Source organism: Sitophilus oryzae, unplaced genomic scaffold (genome assembly GCF_002938485.1).
Source record: "Sitophilus oryzae breed Bouriz unplaced genomic scaffold, Soryzae_2.0 scaffold_1512_pilon_pilon, whole genome shotgun sequence".
In the NCBI taxonomy this organism is placed as follows: domain Eukaryota; kingdom Metazoa; phylum Arthropoda; class Insecta; order Coleoptera; family Curculionidae; genus Sitophilus; species Sitophilus oryzae.
In genome coordinates, this window is record NW_022146184.1 from 120,840 (window position 1) to 140,561 (window position 19,722).

General features: G+C 32.2%; 2 protein-coding genes across 2 annotated transcripts; both read left to right on the plus strand.

The window, feature by feature from the left end:
* Positions 1-5,634: 5,634 nt before the first annotated feature.
* Positions 5,635-7,007, plus strand: LOC115878429 (zinc finger MYM-type protein 1-like). Its single transcript, XM_030894939.1, has 2 exons — positions 5,635-6,405; positions 6,477-7,007. The coding sequence occupies exons 1-2, from the start codon at positions 5,635-5,637 to the stop codon at positions 7,005-7,007; spliced, it is 1,302 nt and encodes a 433-aa protein (XP_030750799.1).
* Positions 7,008-8,616: 1,609 nt separating this feature from the next.
* LOC115878431 lies at positions 8,617-19,065 on the plus strand. The gene is made up of 4 exons (XM_030894940.1): positions 8,617-8,705; positions 14,776-14,937; positions 15,007-15,171; positions 18,907-19,065. Exons 1-4 carry the CDS (start codon positions 8,658-8,660, stop codon positions 19,063-19,065), a joined length of 534 nt encoding a protein of 177 aa, XP_030750800.1. The 5' UTR covers positions 8,617-8,657.
* The last annotated feature ends 657 nt before the right edge of the window (positions 19,066-19,722 follow it).

Here is a 19,722-nt window from a genome sequence, read left to right on the forward strand (position 1 = left end):
TTAAAAGTTCCTCAATATGGCCGACCTAGTTACGAAAATTGGTAATTTTTTTTATGAAAAATAAGTTGGGGTTAACGAATTCAGAAATTGATTTACCCTTTGGTTAACAATAACATTTTTCAGGATTGTCAAGTTGACGTTAAAGTTAGGTTATTAGGTGGTTGTCATAAATCATAAATAAAAACATAGATTATTGAAATTATTTAATAAGAATAAAGGTATTTTACCGCAGATCCGAAGAGATTTTACTTAAAGGTATTTTATAAACTTTCTCAGTGAGAATATTAACTCCCGTTTCTTATAGTTTAGTTAAAGGGGCGTAAGAACTATAGAAAGTGCATTTTTGTTTTCATGTTTTGACGATATCTGAGAGTTCCTTGAATTATCAAGATTATTGAATAATTATAGTTGTTTAATAAGTAAAATTAATAGAAGACTTGGAAATAGGATGATATGCGTTTCATGTTATAGTTGATAGATCACCCCATTTCTCTTAATTTGTTTTTATTTCAGTACAGTTAATCACAAATTGAATTGATGTGTGCAAAAACAGCTACCTATATATTTTCAAACACCTAAACTGTATCAACTACAAAGTCTTTAGCAAAAACTTATAAGGTAATAAATATTGTAGATATACCTAATTTATGAAAATTTATATATAAAGATTAGAACACAATCCTCTGAGGGAAAAAGAAATACTCAAAAACTCATTAAATATACTTTATTAAAAATAACAACATACAAAAACAGTCATCCATGCAAACTGTAATAATCAGAACATTATCCACATTATACCTTTATTAAATTTGTGTCACACTCCTGTCAGGAGAGCCAGAAATGTTTGTTTAACACAACCACAACTATAGGTTTGGAATCGGTACTAAATTTTATACCTAGTAAATGATGCGTCAACTAACAAATATAGGATAAAAAAGAATTATTAATATAGAGTGTACTATACGATGTCCTTCTGCTTATTTATGAAATGACTTTCCTTTCTAATGTGAGGAATACCAGTAAAATAAAACATAATTTCTGGTTTGGTTTGGTGTTTGATATTCTAACTACATCTATTAGAAACCTTAAGCGCTTTTAGTGAGTAACTGTATTTTTTATTATACTTTGTGTATCCTGTAAAGTAAAAAAATATATATATTTCAAGAAATATATAAACAATGCAATAGATATATTATATATTTCAAGTGTTATTTGATCTTGGGTCCCATTACCAACATTACCTTATACTTTTATTACGTTATTGGTAGGTCTTCTCTACTAACTCAACTTTTAAACCTGTTTCTTTATATTTTAAAACTGATTTACAACAATCTGTAATGCCCGCGCTGTTTCCTGAAATATAAGTTTTAATCTATTTATTACCATATACATATTACAAACCTGAAAATTACCGATACGAGGAAACTTCTCCAAATAATTAGAGACCTTTTTACAAACATCTGGACTAATTTATTTTCACGAATTTGTGGACGAGTCAATGCTTTCTAATACGTTTTTAACAACAATACGAACTTTTCAACAATTATGTTTATTACCTTATAAATAGGATAATAAAACGCTTATAAACAAGTTCTAAATACTAACAAATAGGTACTATAAAATAATACGTAAGAAACGGTATAGAGTATTTTTCCAAAATGGTATAGAGTATTTTTGGTATAGAGTATTTAAGAAACGGTATAGAGTATTTTTGGTATAGAGTATTTTTCCAAAAAATCTTTGAGAGTAGTAAGTAATTAAGAGCGCGCCTCGACAGTGTCACAAGCGAGTTCAAAACAAGAAGTGTTAGAAAAAAGAGGTAAAAGTGGACGCGACCCTTCGCGTCCCTTTGCATTTTACGTCACAGTCAAGTGTTTTAAACATATGGCCCGAAATACGGATTAGCGCATTCTTTTGTCCCAGTGGCGTTGCACTCCAACAGATACGACTTAAACCATTCGAGAGATGATCCCCTGAACCCATAGCGCTGCAGTTTATTAATTAGGATCTTATGCTTTACACAATCGAACGCCTAAGAAAAATCACAAAAAATTGTTGCTGTAAAATGATGGTTGTTTAGACTGGAGTAAACTTTAGTAAGGAGGGAAAACATAGCGTCATTTGTGGACTTGTTGCTAATGAAGTTATAGTAATAAACAGTTAAAAATTATTTTCAACAAAACTGCAAATCTTGAATGTGCATAACTTTTTCAAACACAGTGCATGCAAATTTCAAATAGGATCTGCATTTCCTGCAGATGGATCGTTCACATTCGATTTATGCGATTTTTATTTTTTGTCATTTCTTTGTTGACATATGGTTGACATTTACCACTCATACCTTTTCTGGTATTGATTATTCAATTTTCTCTCTTCTATAAGTAAGAGATTCAGAATCGGAGTTATGGTTACTCTTTGGAGAAAAATCAATGTCTCGATGATCTTCATCTCACTTTAGGCCTCTTTAAGTTCATCAAACCACTCAATTAATGCTTCCTCAAAATTAGCGTCTCAGTGGGGCACACTTTTTAAACTACCCACCATCCTAATAATGAAACATTCTTAGCGTGATGGTGCCACACAGACCCCAATGAAGCTTTAGCTCCCGCTGGTAGGAACAATACTTGATAAAATCAAGTGCGCCTTTAACAGTTGCTTATTGGTACCCTAATTTAAAGGTAAATGGCACGGTGAGGCCTAATGAGGAAAATGCATGTTTTTAAATAATGGTTTTAAAAAATAGTTCATATAATTACAAATTGAACAAAAAAAAAATCGTTGATATCGGTTAAGAAATGCCTCTAATATAAAATAATTAAATATTGTTAATTTAAATGGCCGGGCAAACGCTCTCTACCGCGCCTTGCCGCTGTGACGTCACCCGCCGTTCTTCTGCTTGAGTGGAGCCAGACGCGTGTTTATTTTACACAGTTTGCTTTTAAACGCTGTTGAAGCAGAGTCAAAATTTTAGTTATTTGTGTTAATTAATACATAATTACTAATTAGTGATATTTATAAATAGTAATGGATGAGCGAAAACAGAAAAAAATGGTCCAATGCCATGAGAAGAGATGAAAAGAAAAACGTTAAATTATCCTCTATTTTTACGATTTATTGTTGTGAAGATCATTTTGATGTAAGTTCATATATTTATTTATATTGTCTTACATAGGTATATGAAATTTGAATGTACAGGGTTATTCATTATATTTTGACACCCACATACAGCCTGAACTGCAAGTTTTAGAAGAAAACATTAAATAAAAAAGTTGCATGGTTTTTCATATACTCTCTTTTAAAATTAATTCTAGTTATACAGGGTGTCTCAAAAAAGGTGGTCCATTGTAGGTATTTTTCGCTTTTCAACTGTCAATATTTCGTAAACTTTTGAAGATTGGTATAGGATATTATACATGAAATATATCTAGAATATCTAGAAATCTACGAATAATCCAATAATATATAGGGTGTTTCACTTAAAAAAGTAACTTAATTTTGGCGTTTGCTTATTGGACACCTTGTATAATATTTTCATTACTGATAAACCATTTATTTCCTATAATTTCATAAAAAAACAATCTTTAAAAATAACAAGGGTATGGGGGTGTCAATATATATAAAAAAAAACATTCTTTTTCACGCTATGCTCTGGAGTTATTTTTCCACGTACTAAACAAATATTTTTGTCTCTTTTCACTTCTACATAACCTACAGCATTACCTCCATACGTCTCCCTACCTGATCTGAAAAATAAGTTTATAACATTAATATCAGGGACGTAGCAACAGGGGGTGCAAGTGGAGCGGCGCACCAGGGCCCGGGGCCCTGGGGGGCCCGACGCCGCCCTAGCGGCATTGGCTCTTGCAACCCGATTCTAAATTTGACTTTTAGCATTATTTGAGAATATCTGCAGAAATGAAATAAAATTACATTACAATTACCTGTTCAGGTATTTCACCACATTACTATAAGACCGATCTTTTAATAATGGCTATTATTAAATCGATTGAATAGTACATCCCGAGTTTCTTCTTTCAGAACAAAAAAGCGCGTCATAAGTGCAATCTTAATTTCGCACGCTGGCGCTGTCAAATATCGGTGTGATTCGCGGTAAATCGTAATATTGATATTTTTTACTTTTTGAAGTGAGTTTTAATATTATTTATTAGTGTAAGTGTAATTACATTAGGGGTTAGCCTGAAGCCTGACTGTAGTAACTTGGTAATTAATTTTTAGTCATTTTATAGAAACGGCGGAATGTTTAGATGGACGTTTAATAATGATAATACTATTAGTGGCTATTTTCAAAATACTTTAAAATTCTTTACAACTGTTTGTTTGTTACGGCTAAAAATAAAAAACACATTTTTACGAAAAGAAGAGAAAACATTAGAAAAAAGTAGTACTTGGGATAAAACTAAGTTCTTTTTACCCATTTCTTGTCTGAAAAATGGACGCAATCCGTTAAATTAAAAAGTAGTGTGTTTTTTAGTTAATCTGTTACAAAAAAATAAAAATCTATGTGAAAATTGCCATTAGATAACTTTTTAAGTTAAAAAGTTATCTAATGACAAAAAAAATTATTGGTGTCATGAATAGGGTGTCCCATAAGTCATGGATCAAATTTAAATAGGAGATAGGGGAGGTTATTTCCAACAAAAAAAGTGCTATAAACATGTATCCTAAAATGCCTGGTTTTCAAGATACAGGGTTATTGTTGTTTCTTTACACAAAAACTTCTTTCAAGTTCAAAAACAAGAGACCATTTTTGACAGCAACTAGTAAGAGGTTACGAAAATAATTTTTATTTTGGAAAAAAAGCAGTGGCGTACCGTTTTTTCATTGAATAAAATTGTAATTTTTCACTTTCAACACCCTGTATCTTGAAAAGCAGGTATTTTAGGATACATGTTTATAGTTTTTTTTTGTTGGAAATTACCTCCCTTATCTCCTGTTTAAATTTGATCGGTGACTTATGGGACACCCTATAAAATACCTAAATTTTAAGTTGTCTAGTTTTGCATTCAGCTGCGATATGAGTCAGTACAAACATTTGTCGGGAGCTGAAAAGCGAAAACGGAAAGAAACTGAAAAACGTGAAAGGGAAAAACTTCCTAAATTAACTTCCTTTTTCCATCGTGTTTAGAAAAATACAGTTGAATTATCTGAATTGTCTGAACCTGAAAATAAATACGATCAGGATGACCCCGGAATACCTCTATCACCGAAGTCAATTACAATGAGTATTGCAAAAGAAGAAAACCATGAGTCAACCACAATTTCTTCGACTTCCCTATCTGTATCTGTTTCACAAACAACGGTTTCACATCTCAGTACCGAAAAGAGTAATTTCAGCAGTATTCTCAGCGATTCGAATAAAAGATTTATAGCAAAATACGGACCATGTCAACTAGAAAATATGCAATTTCCTAAAAATGCTAATGGTCGATCGTTCAGTTTGGCGTACTACAACCAACGATCCAAGTCAGGAATTGTATACAGAAAAAATTGGCTGTGTTACTCACCAACATTGGATGTAGCTTACTGCGAACCTTGCTGGGTTTTTGGAGACAGACTCAAGGATCATTAAATTGGCTAAATGGATTTAATGGCTGGGGTCAAATTTCTCGGAGTATGACTAAGCACGAATCTTCTAACAATCACATTTCTGCTTGCCTGATATATAACAAATGGAATAGCGATCAAGTATTGGACACGGACTTGGATAAAACGCTGAAATTTAAAAATAATTATTGGATTAAAGTTTTGGAACGAGTTATTAACGTCACATTGACTTTGGCTAAAAATAATGTATCATTCAGAGGAGACAATGAATCGTTATATCATGGCGATCACAATCGTGGCAACTTTCTAAATATTATTGAGCTATTGTCAATTTATGATCCAGTTTTGAAAGAGCTTTTATCAAAAGATAAAAAATGTGTAAAATATTTGTCGCCAACCATTCAGAACGAAATTATCAACCTCTTAGCCAATGAGGTAAAAACTGAATTGATCAGTCAAATAAATGAATCTCCATTTTTTTCAGTAATAATGGACACAACTCAAGATATTTCAAAAATTGATCAAGTGAGTTTTGTAGTGAGATATGCCGACTTCATCAAGGATAACGACAATGTTATTCGTGATGTTGTTATAAGGGAAGTTTTTCTAGGGTTTGAAAAATGTATGGGGCAATCTGCTGAAGACATGGTGAAACAATTATTATTATTCTTTGAAAAGAATAATTTGAGCTTTGAAAGACTACGAACTCAAGGCTACGATGGTGCGGCTAACATGACTGGCGTCTACAATGGCCTGCAGGCCAAAATTTTGGAAAAACAACCCAACGCGTTATATGTATACTGTGCTGCACATAATCTAAACCTAGTTATCAATGACTCTGTAAAAATTTCAAGGGAGTTACAAAATTTTTACGATTTTGTAGAAAGTCTTTATGCATTTTTTGCACATAGCATAAAACGATGGGCAGTATTGACGGAAATGTTCGAATCCAAGAAGCACACATTAAAACGATTTGCCCAACGCGATGGTTGTCTCGTTATGATTCTCTTCATAGCTTAAGGTTTCACTATCGAGAAATTTTACAAGTTTTGACAAAACTAACCCTAACAAGCTCGAAAACAACGGAACAAAATGAAGCACTGGGATTAAAGAAAAAACTGGAAAATTTTGAAACAGTTGTATTGATAGTGATTGAACATAAAATATTAAGTATCACAAAGCTTGTGTCCAATGCACTGCAGAGTAAAAACCAAGATATTCAAAGAGCGTCAAAACTTTTGGAAACTGCTAAGAAAGACATTGCAGAAATGAGGAACAGTTTTGAGGAAGTTATTAATGAAGCAGCTGATTTAGCTCGTGGTTGGGAAATCAATCCAAGTTTTAAAGAACACAGGATCCGCAAAGTGAAAAAACAATTCGATGAGTTATCATGTGATGAACGATTATTCAACGCCAAAAAACTTCCGTGTGTCGGTGTTTAATATAACGTTGGACGTTATTATATCTCAACTTGAAAATCGATTCAAAGGGTTAAATAGCGTAGTTGAAAGATTTAAAGTAATTTTTCCTTCGGTCTTGAGAGATCATTCTGATGCTGATTTGGTCCTCCTATCTGAAAACCTGATCAGCTTTTATTCCTATGATCTATCATATTCATTTTCGCAAGAAATTGTAAGTTTCAGGCGAGTTTACAAAGATCAAATAAATGCAGACATTTCAGTTAATGACTTGTCGAAGTTAGTTATTTGCGATCAAATGATCTCCAGTTCATTCACAGAAATCTGCTGTGCTTTTATCCTTTTTCTAACAATTCCTGTATCGGTAGCGACTTCCGAAAGATCATTTTCAGTATTAAAATTAATTAAGAATTATTTAAGAAATAAAATGTCGCAGATCAGACTCTCCGGCTTGGCAATTTTATCAATAGAAAACGAGACAGCCAGAAACTTGAATCTTAATAGAATAATTTCATTGTTTGCCAATCAAAAGGCAAGAAAGGTAGATTTTTTTTCAGCATAAATAACTATAAATTAGTTAATAAGTAATAGTTTTTTAGTTTTATATTTTTGTTACTACATTTATTACTACTCCCCATACATTTTTGTGCAATAAATGTGTTATTTCATTTTCATTGTTTTTTTTATAATGAAGAAAAGGGCCCGCTGGTGGTCTTGCACCAGGGCCCGGGTTCGACTTGCTACGTCCCTGATTAATATCTATAACTATATAAAAGTTCGTAACAGTAGGTACCTACTTATACTTAAATATGCCTCAGTACTACAAAGAGTAAATGTTACATGCCTCTCTGTTTTCTTCCTCGTAATTCAGCACCAATAAATTGGGAATTTGTATTTATAAAAGCAGCCAACATAAAAGCATCGACTTTTGGAAGTTATCTGATTGTGCTTTTGCAAACCCGGAATCTGCGATTACTTAAAACATTCTCAGAACACACAACACATACTGCACAAAAAAGCATAAAAAGCCTTTTCAATCAACGCTAAAAGCAACAAAAATGTCACCTAAATACGTACATAAACGGAACACGTCTGGCTGCTGCTGGCCATCGCGCGTCGACGAGAACGGCGGGTGACGTCAGACCAATAGAATATCGTTTCAATTCGCGAGGCGTCGTTTGCGTTATCCATAGTATTTTAATGGCCCGTTTTATAAAATTGTGGTACTGCTTCCAAGAAAAAAGTTTTTTTTTGCATTTACACATATCTATTCTAATAAATTGAACAGTTTCTGGCGAAAAATAAAATATATGCATCTTCCTCATTCATAAACGTAAACATTTTACAGAGGTTTAAATAGTGCTTGCACCACGCCAGAGAAAAAAAATATAAAACAGACCAATTTCCACCGCCCTGTTCAATACAAATTTGAATGTATTTTATGCATTTAATTTTACTGATCCTTATTTCGCATTCATTATTTAAATAGAAAAACAATTTATTTTCCATTAATCCTATATGCAATTTGACGTGTTTAAAATATCATTTAATAAACTATCTATGATAGTGATTTTTGCATTTAAATTTATTTTGCGTTACAATTTTGAATAAATACTTTGTCAGGGATCAATTATGGATTCAAAAATAATCCTAAATATTGTAATATTATATAACATGTTAAGGTTTATTGATATTGAATTTATATCAGCAGAGCGAAAAGTGGTAAATATAATTTTGTTTTTATAATTTAAATATAATTAAATATATTGTGAATAATCATAACGTTTAATGATGGAAGACGATAAGTAAATTTATTGAATTGATATCTTAACAATTCACTAGTGAGTTGCACATCCAAAAAGTTTCAATATTCTGTAGCTCTTCGTGGCATGCTACGAATCAAATGATCGGTCTCTTTCTGTGTAGGCCAGTGCAAATAATTTTGAATTTGCAAAAATTTTTAGAAAGCTGCGACCATTCAAAATAGTTAGCATTAGTAACCCTTATTATCATATTAAACCAAATCAAAAAAAATCGGCCGCCATCTTGAATTTTGGTACTTTTTATGAAAAAAATGTAAATAACTCGAAAACGGCGCATTATAGCGAAAAACTTCAAGAGATAAAAATTAAAGAGAATAAAAACCTCTATCAGAATCAATAAAAAATAGTTTATTATCCTAACGCAGTGACGTACAAAAGTTTTTTGAAAATCGAGCAATTTTTAAAAGGAATCACCGAAATGTAAATTAATAATTTTTTAAGCTTATTAACAAATAACATGGATATTTAGCATTAATTCAACTAAAATACAATCCTTGTGACATTTTCAAAATTAACAAAAATTGTAAAAGCTATCCTTTACTAAATACATGTGTACTAATAATGTGCGAAAGCAGCCCCCACTTTGTCCCGGTCGGGGCTATTTGCACTTAAAGTTTCTTTAGTTTTTTGTTATCATTTTGTAAACAACTTGTTTTTAAAAATACAGTGACAGTTTGAAAAATTAGGCTACAGGTTGGAAGAAAAAAATCAAATGTAGAATTTAGAATTTAGAATGAGTGGGAGGGGGGTTAATCACTTCGACCTTACAGATCCATTGTGTCCCCCTTTCTTGAATCATAACTCATCATACAGTCCCAGGGCTTTGGCAAAAGCCAGTATCTGGGACGGTTTTATAGAGGGTAGTTCTCCATCTCCAATATCAGTCGTACCAAAATTCATGGCACGAATGGTTGTCGTCTCGGCGCACTCAGTGATGAGGTGTACTGGTGTTTCACCATCTTCCCCACAGAATCTGCATTTGCCGTTTCTTCTTAGTTTCAATCTACTGAGATGTTCATTGAGGAGACAGTGTCCTGTTAAAAACCTCGTGACAATCCGAAGATTGTTCTTACTCAGACCCAGGAAGATCTGTGATTTTTCTTGATCATAAGCCCTCAGAAACTTCTTCGAGAGTGTTCTAGACCATTGCAAGATTTCCATTCCAGGTTGCGGATGGAATCTTCCATGTTCTTGAGTTTCGCCTTGAGTTGGTTACCACTTGGAAAGCAGAACGGTTCTGGTCCAGTTAGTGGAGTGTTCGCTCCTTTCCTAGCTAGATTATTTGCTTTTTCATTGCCTTCTATCCCTTGGTGAGCAGGCACCCAGTGTAGGAGGGCTTTGTTTTCTTTGCCTAATTTATTCAGCTTCTCTATGCATTCTTTGACCAATTTCGAATTGATTGATACTGAGTTGATCGCCTTTAACGCTGCTTGACTATCAGATAAGATGGCTATTTCTTGTTTCCGATAGTTCCTATCTAAGATAAGTTGTACGCATCTCTCGATAGCGTAGATTTCTGCCTGTAGGATGCTAGGGTAAGTGCCCATTGGTTCGGAGTAATTAGCTCTCGGCCCAAACACTCCGATCCCTGTTCCCGTATTGGTTTTGGAAGCATCAGTATACCAAGTTATGGTATGGTCTTTTAACTGCTGGGCAAGCGTTTCGTTCTTCCAATCCTTCTTATTGCTCAATACTACATTGACATGTTTGTCAAAGTTGTACGTTCTTGGCATATCGTCCACTGGGAGTTGCAGGAGTAAATCAAATGTAATAAAGTACTTGCCAGAGAGAAACTAATAACTAAAGTGAGAGGGCTTGTGGAATAGGGCATTTCGTAGACAAGTTTATTTTGTCACCGCGCATCCCAGACGCGCATAGCGTTTAGGCGGTGAAAAAAGGAAGTTTTCAACTTTGCAAGTTAAACATTTGACAGGATTAATTAGATTGTCAGTAGCTTTTTCTATTTCTTAGTTCTAGAAGGAGATAGATAGACTAAAATCTGTTGATAATCGGAGCAAATCGGAATAATAAATTGTTTTTAACTGAATGTGCCTGTTCTTTTAGCTTGTCAGAAGAGAAGATTATTGTCATTATTGATTATTTCAGATTTCACGATTATTCGGCATTTTCGTAATTTTTGTTTTGTGGTTGAGGCCCAGACAAAACGTTTCCTTTAAGGGTAAGTTTTATCTCGGTAATTATTTTAACATACCTAATAGTAATAGTGAGTGCACATAATAATCGTATATTGCTTATTATATTTACTTTTTTGATACCTATGGAACTACTAGGTATTATACCTGGTATTATTTCCAGTAATACAAATTATTTTCTTCAACTGCTAGGCTCTTGTTATAGAATAAAGACTATCAAAAACATTGAATACCTACGGGATACCTACTGATACTCTGTGCGAGCTTCCAACTGTGCTTCCCTGTTCACTCCCAACCAAGTTAGATAAAAAAGATACTGAAGATTGCAGCCTTGAGTTGGAGCATGGCAAGGAGTATGGAATTAAATAAATTATTATGTTCCTACACAGTATTTTATTTATAGGTTTTAATGCTTTAAAGTCTAATAATACATTTTCGTTGTCAACAAAATAATCTAAAAAAACTACGAAGATTTCTTATTATAAACTTGAAAGATTAAGATTCGGTTCAAATATACAAATTTTAAATTTTTGGCGCCAGTATATAGGTATGAATGCAACCTACTATATCGATAATGCGCTCATAGTTCGTGTTAGACACCAAAGGCCGCGCTACCAGCACAGTCTTCAAAAATTAACGTTGATCGGTCTCTCTCACTTTAGTTATTAGTTTTCTCTCTGGTACTTGCCAATGTCTTTTTGACATAAATATCATCTACGATCTTAACATTTTTTCATTATGATAAATACATTATAAACATACCCCTACAAAGCGAATAACAATAATTCAAATTATGACCATTTTAAAAAAAAAATGTGTTACCAACTTGTAACCTAACTTTTCAAACTGTCATCTTTAAAAAAAAATGAAGTATACAATTTTATTCGATTTGTTCTTCATCAACCGATATTCGTTGTCCCAAGAAATACCATTACAGTTACCACACAAGCTTGAACATAGCATATTGGATTTTAAACATGTATATAGTTTATTACATCCAGATTTGCAATTACAGTAAATCATTTTCTCATTTTCAATACAAAACAGCGTTTGACACTTTGTTTGATTGTTGCCTCTTTACTTTTGTAAATAGGTCCTATAATAATGATTTTTAGCTGCGTTAGTTGTTGGAGGTAATGTAGTTAAATCAAAATTTTTACTAAGTACCTGACGAGATTATTAGTACCTGACGAAGTATATTTATAATAGGTACCTCAACCGATCTAAATCTTTTGCTAGCCTATGTCGATCATATAATGAAAATAAGAATGTATTTCCAGCTTCGACTAGCTCAGATTTTTGTGCTGCAGGATCTAAAACAACGGATGTAATTTGTCGCAGATGAGGATCTTTTTGCAACGTTTTGAAAGTCGCTAGTTTACCTTTTTTAAACAAGCACGAGGTTGTATCACATCCTGATATAGCATGTACAAATAAGATTGAATACTTCATGTCACCAATCTTGTTCTGCATATTACCGATGTCACTTACTCTATGAGGTTTGGACGATTTTCTCCGGGCCGAAGCAAAAAATAGAATTTTTTTGTAACGATAATGCAGTAATAAAACTAATAAACCAGTATCTGTAGCCTAATTTTTCAAACTGTCACTGTATTTTTAAAAACAAATTGTTTACAAAATGGTAACAAAAGGACCTTGCTTTAAGTGCAAATAGCCCCGACCGGGACAAGGTGGAGGCATCTTTCGGACATTATTAGTACACATGTATTTAGTAAAGGATATCTTTTACAATAAATTATAATTTTGAAATATTATTAAACCACCAATAAATATTTCTTGAAAATGTCACAAGGATTGTATTTTAGTGGAATTGATGCTAAATATCCATGTTATTTGTTAATAAGCTTAAAAATTAGTAATTTGCATTTCGGTGATTCCTTTTAAAAATTGCTCGATTTTCAGACATTTTTGTACGTCACTGCGTTAGGATAATAAACTATTTTTTATCGATTCTGATGAGTTTCTTATTCTATTTAGTCTTCACCTCTTGAAGTTTTTCGCTATAATGCACAGTTTTCGAGTTATTTACATTTTTTCCCAAAAAGTACCAAAATTCAAGATGGCGGCCGATTTTTTTTGATGGCGCACACACCGGGCAAATGGGGACTTTTAGTATGTTAATAAGGGTTACTATTGCTAACTATTTTCAATGGTCGCAGCTTTCTAAAAAATTTTGCAATTTCAACAGGGTGAATGTCATAACTGCGCTGGGGTAGTGGTAGTTTCTCCCAAGCCAATGTTACTTCGTGACGTAGGTATTCTACTAGACATCCAGCATAAGATGTGGTCCAACTCCGTCTACCTATCACATTACAGTCAAGTTCAATAGGTTATTCATCCAGGGGATTGAAAACATAGGAAAGGCTGGCAACTGGGTACCGGAAGGACGCTATGAACCCGGATGTATATTTATTAGGGTGGTCTGAACTGTATTCCGGAAACTTCAGCAACATATTCTGCAGATAAAAATAAGCAAAAAAGTTCTTATAAGTGTATGTCCTAAAATACTTAGTTTAGGAGATACAGGGTGTAGAAGTTTCATTTTATATCGATTTTTTTCAAATAATTTCTGAAGTATGATCAATATTTGGATTAAAAATGGTATCTGGGAGTTTTTTAACACGGGAAATTTGATTTTGATGTCAATATGACTCCTACTTGTAGAGGGCGCCATCTACATATTTTTTAACTGGTTAGAAGAGTAATAACTTTTCGTCCATACCTGTATAAAAGTACTGAGTAAAAAAATATATATTTAAGACGTTTTTTAGGTAAAAAATGTATCTTTGTAAAAATCGCTACGAGTAATGGTTCTCGAGATATTTGGAATCTAAATTACCAATTCCTGTCATCATTGACATAAATTATATAAGCATGTTGACTAAATAGTTAATGGACTGAAATCATAAATTTAAAAAGTTTTTGTACTAAAAGTTCAACGGAAACTGTTTTATCATCATTTTTTCGAAAAAAATATGATTAATTTAAAAAAAAACAAAAGTTCCCAAATTTATCATTTCAGTCAAGTAACTATCTACTCAACACGCTTATTTTATGTCAATAATGACATGTATTGATTATTTCCATTCAAGAGATATTTTTTTACGTAGAAAGTCACGGAAATGTATATTTTTTTACTCAGTAGATTTATACAGGTACGGACGAAAAGTTATTATTCTTAAAACAAAACACATATAGGTGGCACCCCCTACAAATAAGAGTCATTTAGACATCAAAATTAAATTTCTCATGTCAAAAAAACTCCCAAACACCAATTTTTATGCAAATCTTGACGTTACTTCAAAAATTAATTGGAAAAAATTGAAATAAAAATGAAATTTCTACACCCTGTATCTTCGAAAGGAACTTTAGGACATACAAGAACTTTTTTGCTTATCTTTATCTACAGAATATTCTGCCGAAGTTTCCGGAATACAGTTCGGACCACCCTGTATATGTCCTAGACTCTTTTTAAGCATTAAAATGCGCAGCACTTTCAACCTCAAAATTTTATTAGAATTACTAAAATTATTTGAAAGAATATTATAAAAAATCGAAAAAAAGGAACTCCCTGTAGCAGAATCAGACCTATGTTAACATAAAAAAATCTTATTTTTGCGTGAGGAAACTCCCCACGAGAGATGGCACATTTTTTTTTAAACATCTTGTATATATGTAGTTTTATATTTAAAGTTTTCTATACCAAGAACAAGAAAACAAAGCTTATATGAATTATTCAAAGACTTCGTTGTCATCTGACTTATTTTGATTTTGTTTGCATTTTATTTGTTTCAGAAACAATCTTATCGCATCTACCAATTAGTCGATGGTTGCCCAGAAGCTAAGGGATTAAAACTACCAATGCAATTGAAAAATGTTAAGATAGAATTAAAAAATAACACATATAAGATTTTCTTCGACGTAGTCATCAATGAAGACATTCCTGAAGACTTTAAGGTAATTACCATTCTTAGTAACTTCGTAAACTTACAAGTGAATAATTAGGAAAAATTTGTCAAATTTTAGTCAGAATTTCAAATAATGAAATGCAAGGATAAGGGCTCATTAGATTCTTGCGAGAAATACCATAAAATACCTATTCCATATACCTGTAAACTTTTGAATGCCAATGGTCCTTGGTTAAGTTATGTTCAAGCTATGAAACCACCTCTAGAATGTCCTCTAAAAAAAGTAGGTATATTGAATGTAGATTTCTTCGGGTATATATAGAGGGTGAAGTTTTAAAAAATAAGTGCAAATATTTTCAGGGCTGTTAGATCTCGATAAAAGGAACATATTTTCTCTTTGTCGTTTTTCAAATAAGACCAAAATAGTTATTTTACTTTAAAATAAAAAAAATATATTTTATGCTTCAATTTTGAGAACCATTGGACATTTTCTGTTTTTTTTCTTTCCTCTAAATATTTTGCCATATATTGCCATATGCTTTTTTTAAATGAAAATTGAATATAAATCCAATTTTCGTTTCGGAAAATACTTCTGAAAATAATATTTTTACATACAATTTATTAAATTAAACAATACAGTTTTTGAAATTAATAATATATTTTCAAAAAACTCGTAGGCGCATTTCAGGTGTTTTTCCCTCTCTATAAGAAGTTAAAAACTAGCTCATTCTTGTTGAACTGTTCCTGGCACATTTTTTTTTAAACATAGCTTCTTATGTGTTGTTACTACCAACTTAACCAACTCAAATAAGTGCCAAATATTTTTAGGGGTTGTACATTTCGAACCCAGAAACACGTCTATGAGTTTTTTTACGCGAAATTTTTTTTCAAAAATTTGAAATTTTTTGAAAAAAATTTCAAATTCCGTCTAGAAAGTATTTCCTAATTTTAATGTATTTTTTTTTCTGCAACACTCTAAGACAAAACAGTAATCCATCACGTAGGTTGTGCCGATAGTAGGCTATGACCAAAATCGCATGGCAACACCATCTGTCAAATAGTGTTGATTGTAAACCGGCTTAAGATTTGAGAAATAATGTCGCAAGTAAAAAAAAAGAGAAATGGTGGAATATTTGTATAGAAGAGGTGTTCGAAAAGTTAAAAAAATTAGTGCATTGACTGAACTCGGAAAACGTGCAGTATATGAGTCAATAAAAAGGATAAAAAATGGCATAGATATGAAGCATGGACCAGTTTCAAGAAGATCGTGTACGATTCGCAAAAACAATTTAAACCCAAGGCGTTAAACGCTATATACGGGAGCTATTATTATATTATATTCTTCTTGAAACGGCTCGTGTTTTATATCCAGAGGGGTGGCGTTTTCAGCAGGATAATGCAAGATGCTATACGTCTGCCTATACTCAGCTTGGATGCAAGAACACCATTTGGCAACAATTCCATAGCCAGCAGCTTCACCAGACCTTAGTCCCATTGAAAACATATGGGGACTAATAAAGATTGAAGTGGAACGAGCAGCTCCACGAAATAAACAAGATTTGATTCTCTCAGTTTTACAGGCCTGGACTACCGCCACTGAACATTATGGTGTGGACCTAGTTTCGGGTGTACCTGGACGTTTAGTTAAGTGTTTGGAGTTAAATGGAGGTTGTATAAGTAAATAAAATTAATAATTTGTTACAATTTTTTTAACTCAAGTCCTAAAAATATATATCGATAATTGTAATTTTGCTTTCTATTTTCCGGATACTTTCTAGAGGGACATATCTTGATAATATGGAAACATAGGGAAACCCATTAGTACCATAGACCTAAAATAAAATATAGACTACACTATTTACATCTAAACGCGGTCAAACAATCTTTTTTGTACACATGTTTACTTCTGGGTACAGTCGACCGAGCCTTCCTCATCCAGGCTATGTTGTCACGTCTTTAATATTATCAATATTTTTTTTCTTGTTATACACATATATTGAGATATTAATACTACATTTTAATAAAGTAGGTTTTAATATTCCATAGATTTATTAAATAGTCCTTATACTACTAAATTATAAGTCGGATACTATTTAAGAAGGATACGTTCTTTACAATATGGCAACACCGATTAGAGGCGAGGTCGCCTATTCATTCATTTATTACCTTGTAGTACGCGTCGCACGTGTGCGGTAAAGCTTTGTTGCCGCTATGTCCCCGGCTGTGTTAACGCATTTTCTTAGCTTGTAGTCCTTAAGTGTTTATTTTATTTACTTTTTCTGTTCAAGAACTATAAAATATTATAAAATATTAATTTGACTTATATAATCCATTTAAGTCTTGAAACTACTTTCGACCGATAGGCAACTCTCAATTTACCCATTGGGAGTCAGTGGCGTTGTTGTAGAAAGGCGCTTATTTAGATAATATTTTGGTAAAAGGTAATTTTTTTTTCTTACATAAATTTTTCTTTTACATATTTTTTTTACATAATCATTTATATAAAGGTTTTTGTAACAAAATCATAATTATTATAACCCTGTTAATAATTAATAATGTTTTTATTAAAAATATATTCCGGTTTATTCTAAAATTGTCTTCAGAATCTAAAATAACATACAAGAATTTTAAAATGATATTACATTATGAAACAATATTTTTTAATATACCGGGTTTGTCTCAAAAGTGGCTCACCCCTATAACTTTTTTATTTTTTTCAGATAGAAAAACATATTTGTATGGTAGTAGGTATATGACATAAATTAGGATTGATTGACGTATTCAATTATTGTTGGTCTCTTCGTGTTTCACCGGAAATGATTACATCTTTTGATTTTTAAAAGCACCCTCGGTATATTGCTACTTTATTCGATAAAAAATGATACTCTGAATAGAATGACATTTCATATGTCATTCTATTCAGAGTGTCATTTTCTATCGAATAAAGTAGACATATTCCGAGAGTGCCATTTAAAAATTAAAAGTTATAGTAATCACATGAAGTGATCAAAAACAATTGGATGCGTCAATCAATCCTAATTTATGTCATATACTAACATACTAAATCTTGTTTATTTATTTGAAAAAATAAAACAATTATGGGGATGAGCCACTTTTGGGACGCACCCGGTATAATAAAGACAGTACCGAGTTAAATAAATGTAGTTTTCATTTTATCCACTTCCTATCACCTTCCTTGCTTTAATGGAACAGATTTATGTTTTCTCTAATTTACATAAGACATCACTTAACCAGAAAAAAAATACAACAATCATAACATTTTTTTCTCTCCCTGTCGGCGATTCTATTATATCTGTAAAATAGCAGATCCTGTTTTGATTAATATTAGGGGTTGTAAATGTTTGACTAAAATTAATATTTTTTTAATAATTTCAAAAATTACGTAATATCTATTATAAAATTTCTTCTATAACATGTATTTTATTATTTTTTATCCTTTTTGGACTCTAAGACGTTTTTTTTCTAAACTTTTATTTAAAAAAACCTCTCCTATATCTTAATAAAATATAAAAAAGTTTAAATACGATATATTTTTAATTTAATTATAGCTTCATTAAAATAAAAAAATTACCCGGCTATGATACAGAGAGTTCAGGTGTACTTAGGAAACGAAAGACAGTGTTGCGTTTCTCGCCAGAGTCGTCAAGGAACGACCGTTATGACAGAGACAACCTATCTATCGCTCGTGTCGCACTCGTTATAACCTAAAACAATAATACAACAATAACAAGACATTGTCTGACCGCATGTTCCAGCTATTTATGAATGAGATGCTCAGTCTATATTTTATTTTAAGTCTATGATTAGTACAATCAAGTAGTCAATATTATTTACAAGAAAGAAAACTCGGAAATGTTAAAAATTGTTAAAATATCTTGGTTATTTTGGACTGATTTGAAAAAACGATAAAGATAAAATATATATCTCTTTTATCGGGATCTAGCAGCCCTGAAAATATTTTCACACTTATTTAAGACTCACTTCTTTTATATTCTAGGGAGCTTATAAGTTATCGCAAGGTATAAGCGCAGACGTCCAGGAAATGGCTAAACTTCATTTCGTAGATGGAAATTTCTTTAGAAACTCTATAATGTGTTTTGGACAGAAATCAAATAAACTTATATTTTGTGCGTCTAATGAGATACAACTTGCTTAATTAATTCTAGTAACTGATTCTAACAAAACAATATTTTTTTTATTTTTCGTTAGGAAATAAACTGAAGTACCTAAAGTAACATTTTTCTCTATCTTTCCCTGCATCACGATACATTTCCCTTTCCTCCCTTAACCCCGTTAAATATAAATAATTATTATGGCGTTGTGGCAAGTTCAGTTCTTGAAAAAAAGCCTGCGTCGCGTCGCCACCTCAAGAGAAACTTAAAAAATAAAAAAAGTTACATTTTTAAACAACACTTTGTAGAATCGTTAAAGAATAGAGAAGATACGCAACCTAATGGATGAATTCGTGACAAAGCTGATTTTATTCCCTTTACGTCTCAATTGCTGTACGGTGGAGTCATCACTCTTTCTGCGGCTAACGCATTAAAAAATCATTTTTTCTAATTCGGCCAGCGAAAATTAATCGAAGATGGTATGGATCTGAAAGCGACAGTGTTGGTATATTCAATGTGTAATACTCTGATCATGAAGCAGTTTTACCTGAATTTTCGATAAAGTCCGAAATCAAAAATGCCCCTCCTAAATTATGCCGTATTTTTTCAGAAGAGAATGCTTAAAGGTTCAGCCACTTTTGTAAAACAACCAACTGGGGTACTAGCTCTTATGATGTCGATACCGAATTTTCTATTTTCGT